General features: G+C 36.8%; 2 protein-coding genes across 2 annotated transcripts; both read left to right on the forward strand.

The window, feature by feature from the left end:
• Positions 1-1,830: 1,830 nt before the first annotated feature.
• On the forward strand, positions 1,831-2,761 carry LOC113501372 (putative uncharacterized protein DDB_G0279653; the record flags this gene model as incomplete). Its single annotated transcript, XM_026882504.1, has 1 exon — positions 1,831-2,761. A coding segment is annotated over one exon (924 nt), but the record flags the coding sequence as incomplete, so codon positions are not given.
• Positions 2,762-5,428: 2,667 nt separating this feature from the next.
• LOC113501339 (sodium/potassium-transporting ATPase subunit beta-2-like) lies at positions 5,429-14,784 on the forward strand. Its single transcript, XM_026882463.1, has 7 exons — positions 5,429-5,629; positions 10,873-11,013; positions 11,453-11,572; positions 12,663-12,856; positions 13,159-13,248; positions 13,613-13,796; positions 13,953-14,784. The coding sequence occupies exons 1-7, from the start codon at positions 5,497-5,499 to the stop codon at positions 14,060-14,062; spliced, it is 972 nt and encodes a 323-aa protein (XP_026738264.1). The 5' UTR covers positions 5,429-5,496; the 3' UTR covers positions 14,063-14,784.
• Positions 14,785-15,568: the final 784 nt, after the last annotated feature.

A 15,568-nucleotide genomic window follows, 5' to 3' on the forward strand; every position in this document is an offset into this window, starting at 1 on the left:
GACGATAAATTGTCGATGAGTAACTTACTTGCCTATGTGTACTATGTAAAAATCTAAATCGATTTACGGTACATCGATTTAAAATAAAAATGTGTTTTCTCAAATAGGTATAAATCCCTCTTGAAGTACTTAATAATAATTATTAGATTTTCATGTGAGTACCTAACGTAGGTTTCCTAAGTATAATTATGTATATTTTGGTTATATAGAATTTTCTATGCTGTATAAAAAGTAAATCCGGAGTAATTAATACAGAGTTACAAACCAAAGTCTTATTCAAACTTAGAGATAGATTAACGTCATTTACCAAATGAAGGTCTTAAATGTGTTATTGACTCTACATCACACTTTATAGTATTATGCGCAGTATGATTATTAATAGAGCGGCTAAATTCCCAACAAGGTAAGACAATAACTCGAAAAAAAAAAATACCGGCCGAATTGAAAACCTTCTTGTTTTAGAAGCCGTTTTAAAATTTAGTAAGTTAAGATGATTGGTCAAAAAATATATTACATTATTATCGACACTGATTCTTGCCCAACTCTAAAACACTGAGCAATCCCAAATAGCGGTTCTGACGCGGAGGGTGAGATAACTCGCGGTCCTGCCTTCGATCAAAAACGGCATCAACCAGGGCTATCACCACGAAGAAAATACCCGTTATTCATAACATACATTAAATCAAAAACCTCTCCCACGTTAGTGGTAGTAACTCCTCTAATATTGATAACTATCCAAAATAGAAAAAGTACAACAGACTTATCCAAATCAGTTAAAAAGTCAGGAAAATGTGCTTCAATGTATTTTAGGAGTTTTTTATTTAAGTTGATTTATATTCTTACCTGACGTCATATTCAATAAGAAATCTTTTCCGTAGACAGTTGAGTTGTATTAATCGTTTACTAAATGATTCTTTTAACTTCATGTTCATAAATTTATAAAGCGAACGTTTACATTTTTGCTTCCATATCTAACAATTTGTTTCTTGTGACAACCCTGTTTGTAATGCAAAGCACCCTGGTCGATGGGCCCCATATAAAGCTATGTCCTTGAAGAGAGGCATCAATTCACCTCACACATCTGCCCACCGTGGACCGGCGCCTGCGCACTATGGACGGAATCACCAGACCAACGATATTTGTAAGTCGTTTGTCTTATTTTTATCTCGAATATATGCGACAGTAGTGTTAATTAACACTAGCTGTTGCCCGCGACGTCGTCCGCGTGGTTAGAAGATATAAGTTAGGAATTTTTGGACAGAAGCCCTCGAAGTTGAATATTTTCCCCGTTTTTGCCACATTTTCCATTGTATCTGCGCTCCTATTTGTCGCAGCGTGACTTTTATAGCCTTCCTCGATAAATAGTCTATTCAACACAAGAATTTTTCAATTTAGACCAGTCGTTCCTGAGATTAGCGCGTTCAAACAAACAAACAAACAAACTCTTCAGCTTTATATACTAGTATAGGTATAGATTTGTTACCTAAATTCTACACGTCCTTCAAGAAGGATTTCAATTTCAGGAAATCACACATTTTTCATAGAAGAAAATTTGCCATGATTATTTTGTTTGTGTAAAATGATTATTTGTCACGCCAAGATTGTAAAGTATTGAAATTCTTATACGTGATGTGTTTTACAGTAAACCTGTCTTGTTGTGTATATTTTCATAGAAAGGACAGGCTATCAACAGACAAAATTCTCCTCCTAATAATGTAGAGACACTTGGTGTTTAAAGACAAACTTCTAGATTAATAGACTCATAATTGTTGTAAATATAATAAGCTAATATTTTTTTACTAAAATTGAAATTGCCAATAAATATTTTCTTTTCTGCAGCTATTAATCGTCGCGCTAAGCAATGTGGCGAGTGCATTAGAAGGGAGAAAAGTGCTGAATATACCAGAAAAGATAATAGGAGGGGTCATTGACATCGTCCAAAATCACAAGAATAAGCCGTCTCAGCAGACTGCCTTCCAAGTCCAGGGTCAGCAGCAGGTATACCAGGGATACCCGCAGCAGTACGCGCCATGGAACAATGGCTACCAACAGCAGGGACAAAACCAAGGGCAGTATCAAGGACAGTATGCTAATTACTACGGCTATCCCCAGTCCGGGCAAAATTACGCCGGAAATTATTTAAACGGTCAAGGATACAACAACGGACAGTATATAGGACCCCAGTCGCAATCCCAAGCCCAAAACCAGTACCAAAATTACCCCGGAAACCAATACCAAGCTCAGAACCAACAGAATTCTGGTTTTGAAAGCCAATACCAGAATCAGATGCAAAATCAGCAATCTCAAGTTCAAGGGCAGAATCAGTACCAAAATCAACAACAGTCTGGACAATTTGTGAGTCAGAATCAACAGACTAACGTACAATATCCGGGATCACAGCAAGGAGGTCACCAGCCGAATTACCCCAGTCAACCTTCTGGAGGGTATGTTACACCAGTTCAACCAACGGGCTCCTACGGCGGTCAGCAAACAACGCAGTTTGTCAGTCAGCAAACAAGTAACGCAGGGGTCACACAACAGACCTCTCACTTCCAAGGACAGTCTGGAAACCAGAGTGTGGGGCCCGGACCAGGAACAGGACCTCAAAATGGAAGCTTCCAAATATCCTCTGGTCACCAATCTGGAGGACCCGGTCCGACATGTGTCTGCCAAGCTTGGACGAAACCTCAACCTGGTGTACAAAATGACAATCCGTCACAACGCAACGATGAAAACGAAAAAAAGCCTGAATGATGCTCCTATGTAAATGTATTTAGCAAATGTTATAAAATAGATTTTGCCAGTTCCTTTCCATCAGGCGCTAAAATGAATATTCATTTCAACACGATCATGTTTAGTGTCAATTATATTAGCTATACGTTTCGTAGTTCTAAACGATATTATATTTTAAGTAGTGTTAAAGAAATGTGTTCATGAATGTAGAGTCAATGTAATAATTATGACTGTAGCAGAAATTAAATGAATGCAATGGTATAATTTTATTATTTCTCACATTATTTAGACTTTTTATTTATAAACTCTTCCTACCCTTACAGAAAACTAATGATTTTGCTTATGCATATCTCCCAAAATCATTTATACTTTTAGTTTTACAACACTACCACAGTATTGAAAATCGAACATAAAACCGCAATAATTGCTCTGCATTTCTACTCAAAACCTAGATATAGGATAGATAGGATTCATTATTTTCAAAAGGAAAACAAATGAACATTGTTCCTTTTAATTTTTCAATAGCCGCGCTGTCTGCCGTCCAGCATGGCGGCGCGGCGGACCGGCGCCGTCGCTGCACTTCCAAAGAACGCCATCATTAACTGTCTACCAACAAGGGTTGCTATTGTAGATAATGACCATGGGCGACAATAGTGGAAAACTAATTCATAGAATTGATTGTAATAGGGATGATGACTATGTGTAAAATATTTATTTTATATATGTAGTCTTATAGTAAGATAATTAAAAATGTTGGGAACGAACTTTTGCCTTTTTTTGACCAAAAAATATTACAAAGATATACTGCTTTAAAGATTAGGAGAGGGGCTTGTGACGTAATGATTTCGTTAAATTATACACAGTCGTGTCTCCATCACGTATTTAAAGTTCGATTCACTGTAATTAGAAAAAATATATTTTCATAATAAAATAATACAAGACAGACACTGAAAAAAAGAGTCATGATCCCTTTTACAAAATATAAATACGTAATTTTTGGTTATTATAGCGGCAACAGAAATATATCGACTGTCTTTCAACAGTTCATGAGACAGACTGGGTCCCAATTCCGCTATTTACAATTCTTATTTATTCCTACTTTCTTAAGCCTCATTTTGCCAACACTATTATTGAAAATTCATTGTATTGACCGTGAGAGCTTCAACCCTTACTGAATTTCTAAATACTGCGTCGGAAAAATGATGAGAATAATACGAATAGTGCAAATTTAATAAAAAATCCATCAATTGGGGCTCTGGTGACAGACTGCGGAGCCCTAAACCTTTTTCAAACTTTCGGTACGCAACGTGCCATGATCTGTAAAGTAGAATCATTGTGACTGATACGTTGATTCGTAACCAGCGCAATGGTCAGTCATTTAGTATAGAAATGGGATAAATTGTTTTTAATTGTCCCGTAGCCTCGTTGCCTCAACTATCAAATTACAATTCACTAAACGAATTGGCGAATAAAACGAAATGGTAAATGATCTTGATTTAGGTGCCGATCGCGACTTATTAGTGTAAAATGGACTATTTAACGCTTGCAACTTTTTGTATAACATGTATTCTTGTAACAAATGAAATAAATTGTAACTGAAGCAATGTATAGTCTTATTTTTTTGGGAATATTAAAGCACTGAGCAAGAATACAGTAGGAAATTAACGCTTAAAGGTAAAGTAAGAGTCGCCGACACGAAGGGCTCAGTACAATAGATTGAAATAATATTCTCTTAAAACAAAATCACGCAACTGACTTCATAAAGGAGGTGGTTCCCATTTGTGTGTGTGTGTGTGTTTGTTTTTAATATGTTTGAAACCTCAGAAATTCAGACTGGATGAACTGATTTTGTCAGCTGTCATTTGAAACCATGAAAGTTTCATCAATTATGGTAAGTATCAAGTATCTTATACTAAGTGTCTGACAGACAGCGGTGACGCAGAAGTAGTGTTCTGTTTTCACCCTTAAAAAACCTTAAAATATGTTGGTTTCAACAGAAATGGTGAATTTCACAGAAATACATCAAAATTATAAAAGTAGAGTCGATGTAAGCATGTGCTTTTTTTTAAATCGTAGCCTCGTAGCAATAGATTTTGTATCTGTGGGCTCTTTGGACAGTCCAAAGAGTGCATACATCTTTGAATGTCTATACATCTCTCATCTCTTGATATTTTAGAGATATTACAAAGAAAATAACTAAACCATATCTACGAAAACTTTGAAGTATTACGAAAGCATGAAGTTTCCACTAACTATTTTATCGGACCTCCTGAGGAACATTTACAAAGCTATAAAATATCGACAGGAATTTTATGTGCTAAATAAAGTCTAGATTGCGCAGACGTGAAATCAATTTTTCTATAATAACCTGGCACAATGACCAGACTTGGTTACAAATTTAAACCAAAACTGCAGGGATGAAAACCAACCCTAATGCTAAACACGAAAGGCGTTTTAGCAGCAAAGCATTATTTTGCAACCCTATTTCCTAACCATTTTAAACAGAGCTCCTTCCCCCCTCTAACGTCATAGAGTTCTTGATAAATCGGGGCCAGCTGCGCGTCTAAAGAGGTCTGCGTACGCTGGCGGGCTATGTAGGTCTGAAACGTGCGCGCGCCGCGTTACGTAATCGTTACGTAAGCCCGGTACGGGGTTGCAGGGGTTGCTAGGCGCGCGAGGGGTGGGAAAAGCGCGGGGGGGGACAAGACAGGGCGAAGGCGCCGGCAATCGATTCCCGTCCGCAGTCCGGCTCGGCGTTCGAACATGGCAGACAAGACTAAGGTTGTGGAACAATATTACGCCCCGCCGCCGGATCTAGGCAAATGGGAGTCGTTCCGAACCTTCCTGTGGAATGGAGAAACCGGACAATTCCTCGGCCGCACGGGATCGAGTTGGGGTAAGTTTTTCTTTATAATCAGGCTTTACGTTGGATTACCTTTGCTCTTTTTGGGGGGAAATCGATTAACTGTCTATGGAAAATGGGAAATTCTAAAGAGTGATTACTGACTCGTCATTCATTAAACGTTTCATGGTGATCGTATGTGTTATATAAGCCATGATAGTCACACTCACGCTATTATAAAATAGAATACTTTGTGTAGACTAAAATTAAATAGTTAATTATTATTCATTTAAAGTAACGAATTCGTGCTTCACTGATACGCATTTTTTACCCAATCATCTGTTTACAAAATCATATTATACAGCTGTGGGATGATTATTTCCGTTAGGTCTAACGATATGGACTATAAATAATATAGAGATAAATTAATTATCAAAAAACACAGTAGTTACTTTGTTTAAGTCAATATCATTTCGAGCATATCTTTCGCACCAAAAGACTAGGTACTAACTACGTTCCAGATTCAAAACGCCAAAAATACAGTTGCCTACATCAAATTCGTAAAAAAAAACACATTTTGTCATTACGTAAGCTATCGTACTCATTCAAAAGGCCTTGATAATTGATATTCAACTCATTTGAACTCCACTTATCGGTGTTCATATAATGTTTGATTTATAAAACATTAGATTTAAATGAATGTAAAGTAGTATAAATAAGTGGGTGCATCAATAAGTGCATTTGGGCGCGCAGTTTTCGCGCCATGTTGAATGCGCGCGCCGCGACGCATGCGCGCGCAGCGTCCTTGCCGCGATCGATCCAAGGACGTTGGTGGCTTACGGAAATACCCTAATTTTGAAAATAGACCTCTTAAGGGATTATACAGAGGCCAGAATATAATATTTGTATTTATGATTTGTCATTTAATTTTGCTTGAAACATTTTTTTTAAACCATAATTTACAGATTCTCTTAACTTAAAAAAAAAACAAAATAAATATATTTTTCTATTTTTTTTTTGTTGTAACTGAATCACTCGATTTAAGGTGTGTCTTAGATCCCCAAAATTACCATAATTTCCACGTAGCACGTAGCACAAGCTGCTCAAGGGTGGCGTACAACGAAATGAGCCTATTTTATATAGCACTTATTTATTAATACTTTAAAACAACTATAAAATTAGAAGGACGGTAGAAATAATCCCAAGGGTTGTCACTCACACATACTTTAAGTAGGATTATGAATGACAAGAGCTCACGTACTTGCGTAATGCCAAGGAAACAAACAAGAGAATTACATATCAGTACATAACCGACTGTCACACTATTTATAGTATAACGCAGTGAAGTAATTATATTTCTCTAAAATAATTACTTTATTTCAAAATAACCTAAATTTTTATCCTTATTAAATACTTATGTAGTATTGAATGGCAATTTTAGCGAATAGAGACGTTAAGCTTAACGTCATAAGGTTCAAAATCACTTATACGATGCTATACCTGTTTGGTTTGCAAATACGCATGTTCAGTTTTTTTGGTTTAGGCACTTTTCGGAAACAGGAACATGTGTAGGACAACTGTCAGTATAATATTATGATTATGGAAAACCCAACATCTCTATAATAAGTTTTTATAGAAACTGAGACAGTCAAAACTTGGATTATAGGAATTGTATTTGTAATTGCATATAACACTTTTAAAGTCATGACCACATCATTCAGCAGATGTTTTAAGATTATTTTTAGACTACGATTAATACTTATAAGATGTTTGTTAAATCGTCATGCGAAAATATATATTTTTGGGTCACTTGTGCAGAGGTTTTGCTCAGTATCAAAAATTTGACATATTTTCCAATAGTTATATGGGTATGTAGTAATAACTGAAAAGAATATTAGTTAAGCCAGTCAAAATTAAGCGACTGCTACTGTCTAACTCTAAATAAAACGTCACGTTAACCTCCTTCAATTTAAAGAAGAGACTGTGACGGAATTATAAAATGGGTAATATTTTTAATAAAACCTCACCCAGGAAAACTTTCAATAAGTAAAGTTAAAGTAAATATATGGTTTTGATTCAACCATTTTATCTGAAAGACGTAAAACATTCATGTAACTCTATCTGTACAAATGTAATATACCTTTATGAGTAGTACTCACACCACAAAGCTTTACAAAAAACATTCAAATCATAAATAGTACATGATAATTGGTACAAGAATACTAACAACTCGTTATAAAAAATCAGTAAAACAATCAAAAATCATAGAACAGATGACATAACATTTAAATATCAGAGGTCGAAAGGTGATAGAGCGGCGCGCATGCTCCATGACCCGCCGTGTTCGTCCACTCAATACATAGCGCCGTGTATCTGCAGCAATGCATGCACCGCCTGCAATATCGACGAATTGATGGTTCCCTGGAAAGGCCAGCTTGCGATACGATCGATACTGCGGCTGTGGCTGATAGGTTTATAATGAAGGCAATCGATTGCAAACCTCTTTTGTTTTAAAGAGTTCCTTTGTCGTACTGAGTCTATATTTAAATGTCTATGTAATGGTTTGAAGTGTTTTGAATCTATGTTAGGGGTTCGAATTTTTTGAGATAGGTATTTTTTTGGTGTACGGTAGATCTTTAAGCAGATAGACTTGTGAAGCAAATTTGAGTAGAGGTCGTCCAAAGTCTTTTCGGTCTTACCAGTTTCAGATAAATACCTTTAGGAGAACTAAGGATATTTTCTCAAAATATTTATATATTCCTATTTTTCGATCCCCAAGTTGCGTAAAATTGACATTATTTTCTGGGTGGGGTCCCATAAAAAGGTGACTGTAAAGTGATTGGTTCGCCGAGCTTGGGAGACGAGTAAAATGCCTTATGCGTATTAAAAATACTCAAAGTGACAAATAGCGTTGCAATATACAAACATATTTAGAAGAAGGGAAAAAGATAAATAATTCTGAAAATTGATATTTTAAAGAGTATTCAAGCTCCCCGTTCCTCTTCCCAGTTTATAAAGGCTTTTCGTTCATAAAAAATCAGAGTTCCAACTTTCAATGTTAGTAAAGGCAAACTTTACGCTAATGAAAGTAGTTTGAATAATGATGGCCGTTTATAAACTCGTTGAACTTTTAGAATATTTGAAAACTGAAATGGGAAAGCGAATAAAAAGTTTCGTAGTATTCAATATTAGTTTTATATTTTCTCGGATGACTGCTACGTTTTATAGGAGTTGTGCGATAATAAGGTATTTGAGCTGAGTATTTTCAGTTTGCTCTTCACGCAAAGCCTGGCAGACTTTAAGATATTGAAGGTTTTAAGTATTAGTTATTGTAAATTTGTTTTTTTGTCGGAAGGGCTATTGTTATATAACACACAATCTTTTGAATGACCTGTTGGTTTTTTGATAAATGACTGCCACATGTCATGGTTTCGATTCAGTTCGGGTTTAATTTCCACTTAAGACAAATGTTTGTGTGATTAGCACGATCGTTTGTTATATGTTTAGGTGTAATTTGTCTATCATACGTATGCATCTAAAAATATATAAGAATGTTTATCAGTTGTCTAGTACTCATAATAAAAACTTCCTTAATTTTGACTAGATGGCGTTATTAAAAGTTGTCAAACCTATAGTTATTATAATATATTCTTTAAACTGTTTATTTTCACACAGAAATGATATTTCTAATAAGTCCAAGGTCTCTTGAACACGTTGCATTAATTCCCTTTACCTTGTGCCGAGTTGCGCCTAACTGTCAGTCGCGACCTGATTCCAAATCTTTTGCAGGAGGATGATAATTAAGAGGACATCTCATTATATTGTGAATGAGTGTTAGAGACATTGTGACACTTTTGTTAACTTATATCTGATTATATTGGTATTGGGTCACGACATTTTGAATAACTTCTTTATCGAGCTAGTATAATAATCATGTTTACAGGCAATCGATTAATTATCAAGTGTCTGTTCGATTGATAATGTATAAAAAAGAAAATGTTTTCCAATCTATAAGACCTATGGTTATTATATTTTATTTAAATCAAAAGAGAAATCATTCAAAAGTTACAAGTTTAACAAGTCAATAAAAAGAAAAAATTCAAACGTAAGACATGATTTAAACCTCCTGGCTATATGCGCCAGTCGCTTTTCCAGTTACCGAGGACACTGACCAAGAATTTGGATTTCCTATTTCAGAATCATTATAAACATTTCAAGTACCTTTCAGTACACTTTACAAACTATTTCAGGAAGGTACTTATAGGAAACGCGGTCAGTGGTAGCGAGCGGCAATTTGCTCGGAAACTCCTATTGTCATCACTTGCCATCAATTATCGGCTCGATGGACGTCTCAAGCACACACACATGCATACACTTGCATGTACTATGGACACGCGAGAGATATTAGCGTGTCATTATTTTCAGCCGAAATTAGTTTTTTTTATGTTAAACTTTGTCTTAAGGTAAAATGTTAGTAGAGCCTGTATTTCTGAGTCTGTTGTTTTGGATTGAGTTTATTTTTGAGTCGAGGTTAAAGGATAGAGAATATTCAATTATAACAAATAACAAGCAAAGGGGAAGAAAAATCTTATCAATCTTGAATAAATGGTTTTTTTTTACAAGATCATCTCTTATTTTACTTATAAGTTACCAAATGTAACTTCAATTAAGGACATTGTCTTTTTGCATTTCGGGTGAAAGAGAGACGGCGTTCTATGACGTTTATTGCGCTGTCACGCGTCCACATGATAAATAATATAACTTATATACGTGGTGTTATTCAAGTCAGTAGGAATCCAAGAATAGTCAAAATGAGCTTCATAAATTACCTGAATGTTGTCAGCACTGGTTTATACTCCTTAGTGACCTCCTTATAACAGCGTCTAGTTTTACGGTGAAGGGTTGAGCGCTATATAGATAGCAATCGCCAAATCGTGTGGAAATTCAGGTCGAGCTCGGAGTAGTATTTCTTATTACTATTTAGTCTTGTATTTTTGATGCTAATCATGACAGTTGGCTGACTAAGCTGAATAAAAAACACTGGATGATATGTTTGAAGACTAGAGCGAAAATAAAATTAGCTATACCTACATAGTACTTGTTCTATAGAGCTTATTAATACTTCATTTTATTTTTCATTTTACAACAAAACTTCGAAATCATTATCAAAACTTTAGTTTCATATCGTCAGAAGTGTTGTACTACCCAACACCGACATAATCAACTAAACTCCTGACTAAACACATACGCAAATTGAAACTTTACTGAAAGTTATTACGTTTCTTTTTTGTTTGCAGCAAAGATCTTGCTGTTCTACCTCATCTTCTATGCGGTCCTCGTCGGCTTTTTCGCGGCTATGCTCGCGATTTTCTATCAGACGCTGGATTCGAAAATGCCTAAATGGCAGCTGGACGGGTCTATAATCGGCAGTAATCCAGGTAAGAACAATTTTCTCAACGAATATTTTACGCAGCATATAAAGTGCCTTAAAGGTGCTAGTCATATTTGAAATGGTAACCATGGTAACGCGAAAAGAAGGTCTAGGTAATAACTATTGATCCACTGCAGCTAAGATACACAATTGAAATGAAACTACTTTTACGGATTTTATCGCGGTTTAATTTTAGATTTTAGTTCCCGACTTTTCGAAACCTTTGCAGGTATCATGGTCACGGGCAGACTGCCCGAGACCATGATAAAATCCGTAAAAGTAGTTTCATTTCAATGTCTAACATTCGCGTAAACCTAAGAAACCACTAAGATACACAATACAGAAAAAAAGAATATCTACCTTCTACCTATATCCACCTCCTATCGATACCTTCCTAGTTATTTGCTTTTTTCGCGAATCTCCTCTGACATATCCTTATGTTGCAGGTCTCGGCTTCCGACCGATGCCCGACTCCGCCAACGTTGAGAGCACGCTGATCTACTACAAGGCTAACGACAAGGGATCCGTCCTCAAGTGGGCACAGATCATCGATGACTATTTGGAACGTGAGTATACCTTCATGTACCCAATACTTTTCAGGGCCTACAGCCACCGTTTAGAAAAAGAGACGTCATCCTACAATAATATGATACAATATTTTAAGAGGTGGTGGTCGATCCTCAGCAAATATGAAGAAAATAGATTTTAATAGAACATCTAAAAACCCACGTTTTTCAAATTTTATAAATATCGGTCGAGCCCTTTTTATAGTTGTAAATTGCTGTCGTCGGGTTCGAAACTACAATGATATTTCAGCTTAGTGCCTCAAAATTAAGTTGCAAACATCCAATCGGAACGACAAACAAATAAATAAAAGAAATATTTAAATGCAGCATTTTTGTAGTAACCCTGAAGGTCGACGTCAAAAAAGGGGTTCCAACAAAGATCGGGTAATAAAACACTGAGGGGAAAAATTGAAAGCAGTACTTTAGTTATTTTTGGCCTTTGTTATTTCGTCCAGGTGACAGCTCGACAACACAGTCTTTATGAAAAGAATCTTAGATTATAATCGAGAGGCCGCCAGACTGTGTGTGCTCTAGTGTGGTTTGTACCTTATTCAGACGTATGTAGGTCAATATTATGGCCTAATCAATAGTATTAAAATAGATGAAAAGAATTTTCAATGAGATCTAAATGTGTGATACATTTTCATTACTTAAATCGTGGAATATTGTTTAAGCAGAATATTGTTTAAGCTAATGATTGTTTAAGTATTTTTACTTGGTTGTGATCAACTTCGATGAAGTTTGTTACGACATTATTTGACCTCAGTGAATAAGGAGATAAGTCATTCATCATCATAATAGGTCACCGAGTTGATGAGCAATAAGTTACTGCTAATGATTTTCAGTCATTCCACTTTCATTTTATTGTTTCTAACTAAGTAAAACAAATCACGGAACACTCACGTGTCCTTTGCAAGAACATAAAAAAAGCTTAAAAAGCGAGCTTATATTTTTATTGTTTCTTATGGAATTGAATAAGGAGTTAAGAGTTGAGTGAGTTCAACAAACAGTAAACTAATATATACAATATCCCTGTGCCACTCACAAAATAAAAGCATCTCATTTCGTTAAATTTAAATAATTTCCTCAGAGTACCGCAAGAAGGGCAGTGGCGTTGGCGAGGCGAGTGGCGCTGAGAATCGCGTCCCCTGCTCCCCCACGAGCGGCGCCACCGGCGAGAAGCAGGTGTGCGACGTGCCCGTCGACGACTTCCACCCCTGCACCTCCGCCAACCAGTACAACTACGAGGAGGCTGGACCCTGCGTCTTCCTCAAGCTTAACAAGGTCTGTTATTGACAGGATCTGATGGGTTTCAACACTTTTTCCCTACACTCCTCATTTTTGTTTGTGATACAGTTATAGTATGTTTTGTTGTTGAGAAGTGGTTCAGGGAAGAATAGTCTGGAGTTGAATATGGGTACATAGAAGTAGGTTTAGACTTGGCAAATTTGGAGAGCATGTCAAATTTTGTCTTTTAGCAGTCGTGTATTAAAAACTCCATTTCATTTTGAAGTGATTAGAAAAAGTGCTACAACTTACTACGTTCATCTAGATATCCTTTAAGAAGAAATCATTTTCTGTTGCAGATCTTCAACTGGATCCCCAAGCCCTACAACAACACTGAGGAGCTGCCTTCCAACATGCCCGAGGACCTGAAGCAGCACATCAAGATGGTCGTAAGTATCATTCCTAAACGTTAAAAACGTTAATAAAAAAATACCAAATGAATATATCTTCACACGAGCTCAAACAGCTCCAGGATTTGAATTGTACACCTTCATCTTTGTCTGTACTTACGTGCAGATATCGAATGTGCCTACTTGGTATCATATTAAACCTACAACATTATGAACATTATTCAGCATTACCCGTCGATGTACTTAAACATTTTTTTTTCCTCATGTTATGATTATTACACTTTGACTTAGCTACATCTAATTCGACTTCAAGCCGACCATTACATAGTTAGAGAAGATTATGCAGAAATTACAGAATTCCGAAATTCGCAAAGAATGTTCTAATTTCACCTTTTTCCATCAGTCCGGCAAGCCGGAGGCGAACACTGTATGGGTATCGTGCGAGGGTGAGAACCCCGCTGACGTGGAGAACATCGGGCCGGTGCAGTACATACCCCGGCGCGGGTTCCCTGCTTACTACTACCCCTTCACCAACAAGGAGGGCTACCTGAGCCCCCTGGTCGCCGTACTCTTTGAGAAGCCCAGGAGTAAGTGCCTTTACTATAACAGTTTTAATCTCTTATTTGGCGGTAATGAAACTAGGTAATATGTCACCAGAAAAATGGACAAATGGACGAAAATGGTCAAAAATTATTTCACACATACTTTCTTCGTTATACTAAAGTAACTTGTCCGCCTTGCAGCTGGTGTCCTGATCAACATCGAGTGCAAGGCGTGGGCCAAGAACATCTTCTACGACCGCTACGAGCGGCGCGGCTCCGTGCACTTCGAGCTGATGGTGGACCGCGCTTAAGCACCGCACGCTGCCAGTTGGCAACCACGCCGAGCTCTCGGCACACAGCACACACCCGGGACCTTTGAGGAGCCCTCCATAATACTCAGAAGGGACTTTCCAACAACCTTTTAAACCTCAATACAGCTTACCTCCCTTAAATTTAGCAGGATACATAACGCTGTCTCATAACAAAAGCTTGTGGAAAACCCCTGGTTGGTAACAAGTCATGTATCAACGCCACTCGCGTCCTGTGTGCCGAAAGCTTCCCCGCCGATTGGCCGCCAAGGTCACCAACTGATCGCCTGCAGGCCAAGGTCACCAAGCCCCCAGTTGGCCAGGTTCTTCAACTTACTGCCAAATGATCGTTAGTTGATCACTAGTCATGCTAATTGGTGATGTCCGGTCCCAACCGGGTATGTTCGTTGTTTTAAGTGTTGTAAGGTCATCATGGTTACCAGTTAGTCGCCAAGGTCGCCAATTGTTCGCCAGGGCTGCCAAGGTCGTCACGGAGGTCACGCCAGGCCGGCTGCCAAGCGCCATTAGCAATAGCCACATAGTCGGCGATTAATTTGTATTCGTTTTAGAATAAGCCGAAAGGCGCCACTAATTTTAAATATTGTTTGTCACGCTTCAAATAAAGTTGATGAAATTTAAAATTATTGAATATTTATGAATTATGTAATGTTTTCTGGACGGAGAGTCAATAAACACGCAATAGTTGGTTCCAATTTAGGTTTTTTTATTGGTGTTTTATTTTATGTTCCCTCATTCCTTTATAATCATTTCTACGACCGGATAAATTGCCCGATAGCTTTCAATCAGCAGTTACTTTAATTTTGACAGGAAAAATCCTGTAAAGTGGAGTATAACCTTTTATGACAACAATTAAAATTAAAAATTACTTAATTATCCTAGCAAAAAATCGACCAATGCACTGTATACACAAATTATTATAGCACGCCATATTAAACATAATAGACATACAAACACAATATCTATTATCCACCCTTTAAATTATCGGATAACACTCCGTAGACCTAAGAACTACAAGCGCTACGCACCGTCGTAGCAATTTAAGTTCTGTAGCATTTACAAATAAAATGTGAACTACTTTAAAGCTATTCCATCAGCATCTATTTGTATTGAATATCGTGTAATTTGAAATTACCTTAATATCGTGTACTGATGTCTGATTCCGATTTACAGTAAAAAGTTTTGCAAATAAATAAGTTCTAACGCATGACAACACCAGTACGATAATATTGTGATTGTATTCTGTGAAATGATCAAAAATTGTGAGCTTTCCCAATAAACCAAGCTTAACTATGTCTACCTACTACAGATAATTATGTTTTATGATGATACGAATGCTCGAATGGCAGCAATAAAATGGTGGCAAATAAGTAGATAGATTCAAATCAATAAGAGTAATTAAAATGATTATTATTAACGGGAATAACTTAGTAAATATCGTAATTCGTAAATTGGTCACCATTGGCCCTTAGAAAATTTCACAGGACAGAT

The sequence above is a fragment of the Trichoplusia ni genome, chromosome 15, assembly GCF_003590095.1.
Source record: "Trichoplusia ni isolate ovarian cell line Hi5 chromosome 15, tn1, whole genome shotgun sequence".
NCBI lineage: Eukaryota > Metazoa > Arthropoda > Insecta > Lepidoptera > Noctuidae > Trichoplusia > Trichoplusia ni.

What these genes read in the sequence shown, in the direction of transcription:
- LOC113501339 (XM_026882463.1), top strand. Translation starts at nt 5,497, where the DNA reads ATGGCAGACAAGACTAAGGTTGTGGAACAATATTACGCCCCGCCGCCG. An exon ending in AGCAGCACATCAAGATGGTC is followed by an intron (nt 13,249 to 13,612) that starts GTAAGTATCATT and finishes TTTTTCCATCAG; the next exon opens with TCCGGCAAGCCGGAGGCGAA. An exon ending in ACTCTTTGAGAAGCCCAGGA is followed by an intron (nt 13,797 to 13,952) that starts GTAAGTGCCTTT and finishes TCCGCCTTGCAG; the next exon opens with CTGGTGTCCTGATCAACATC.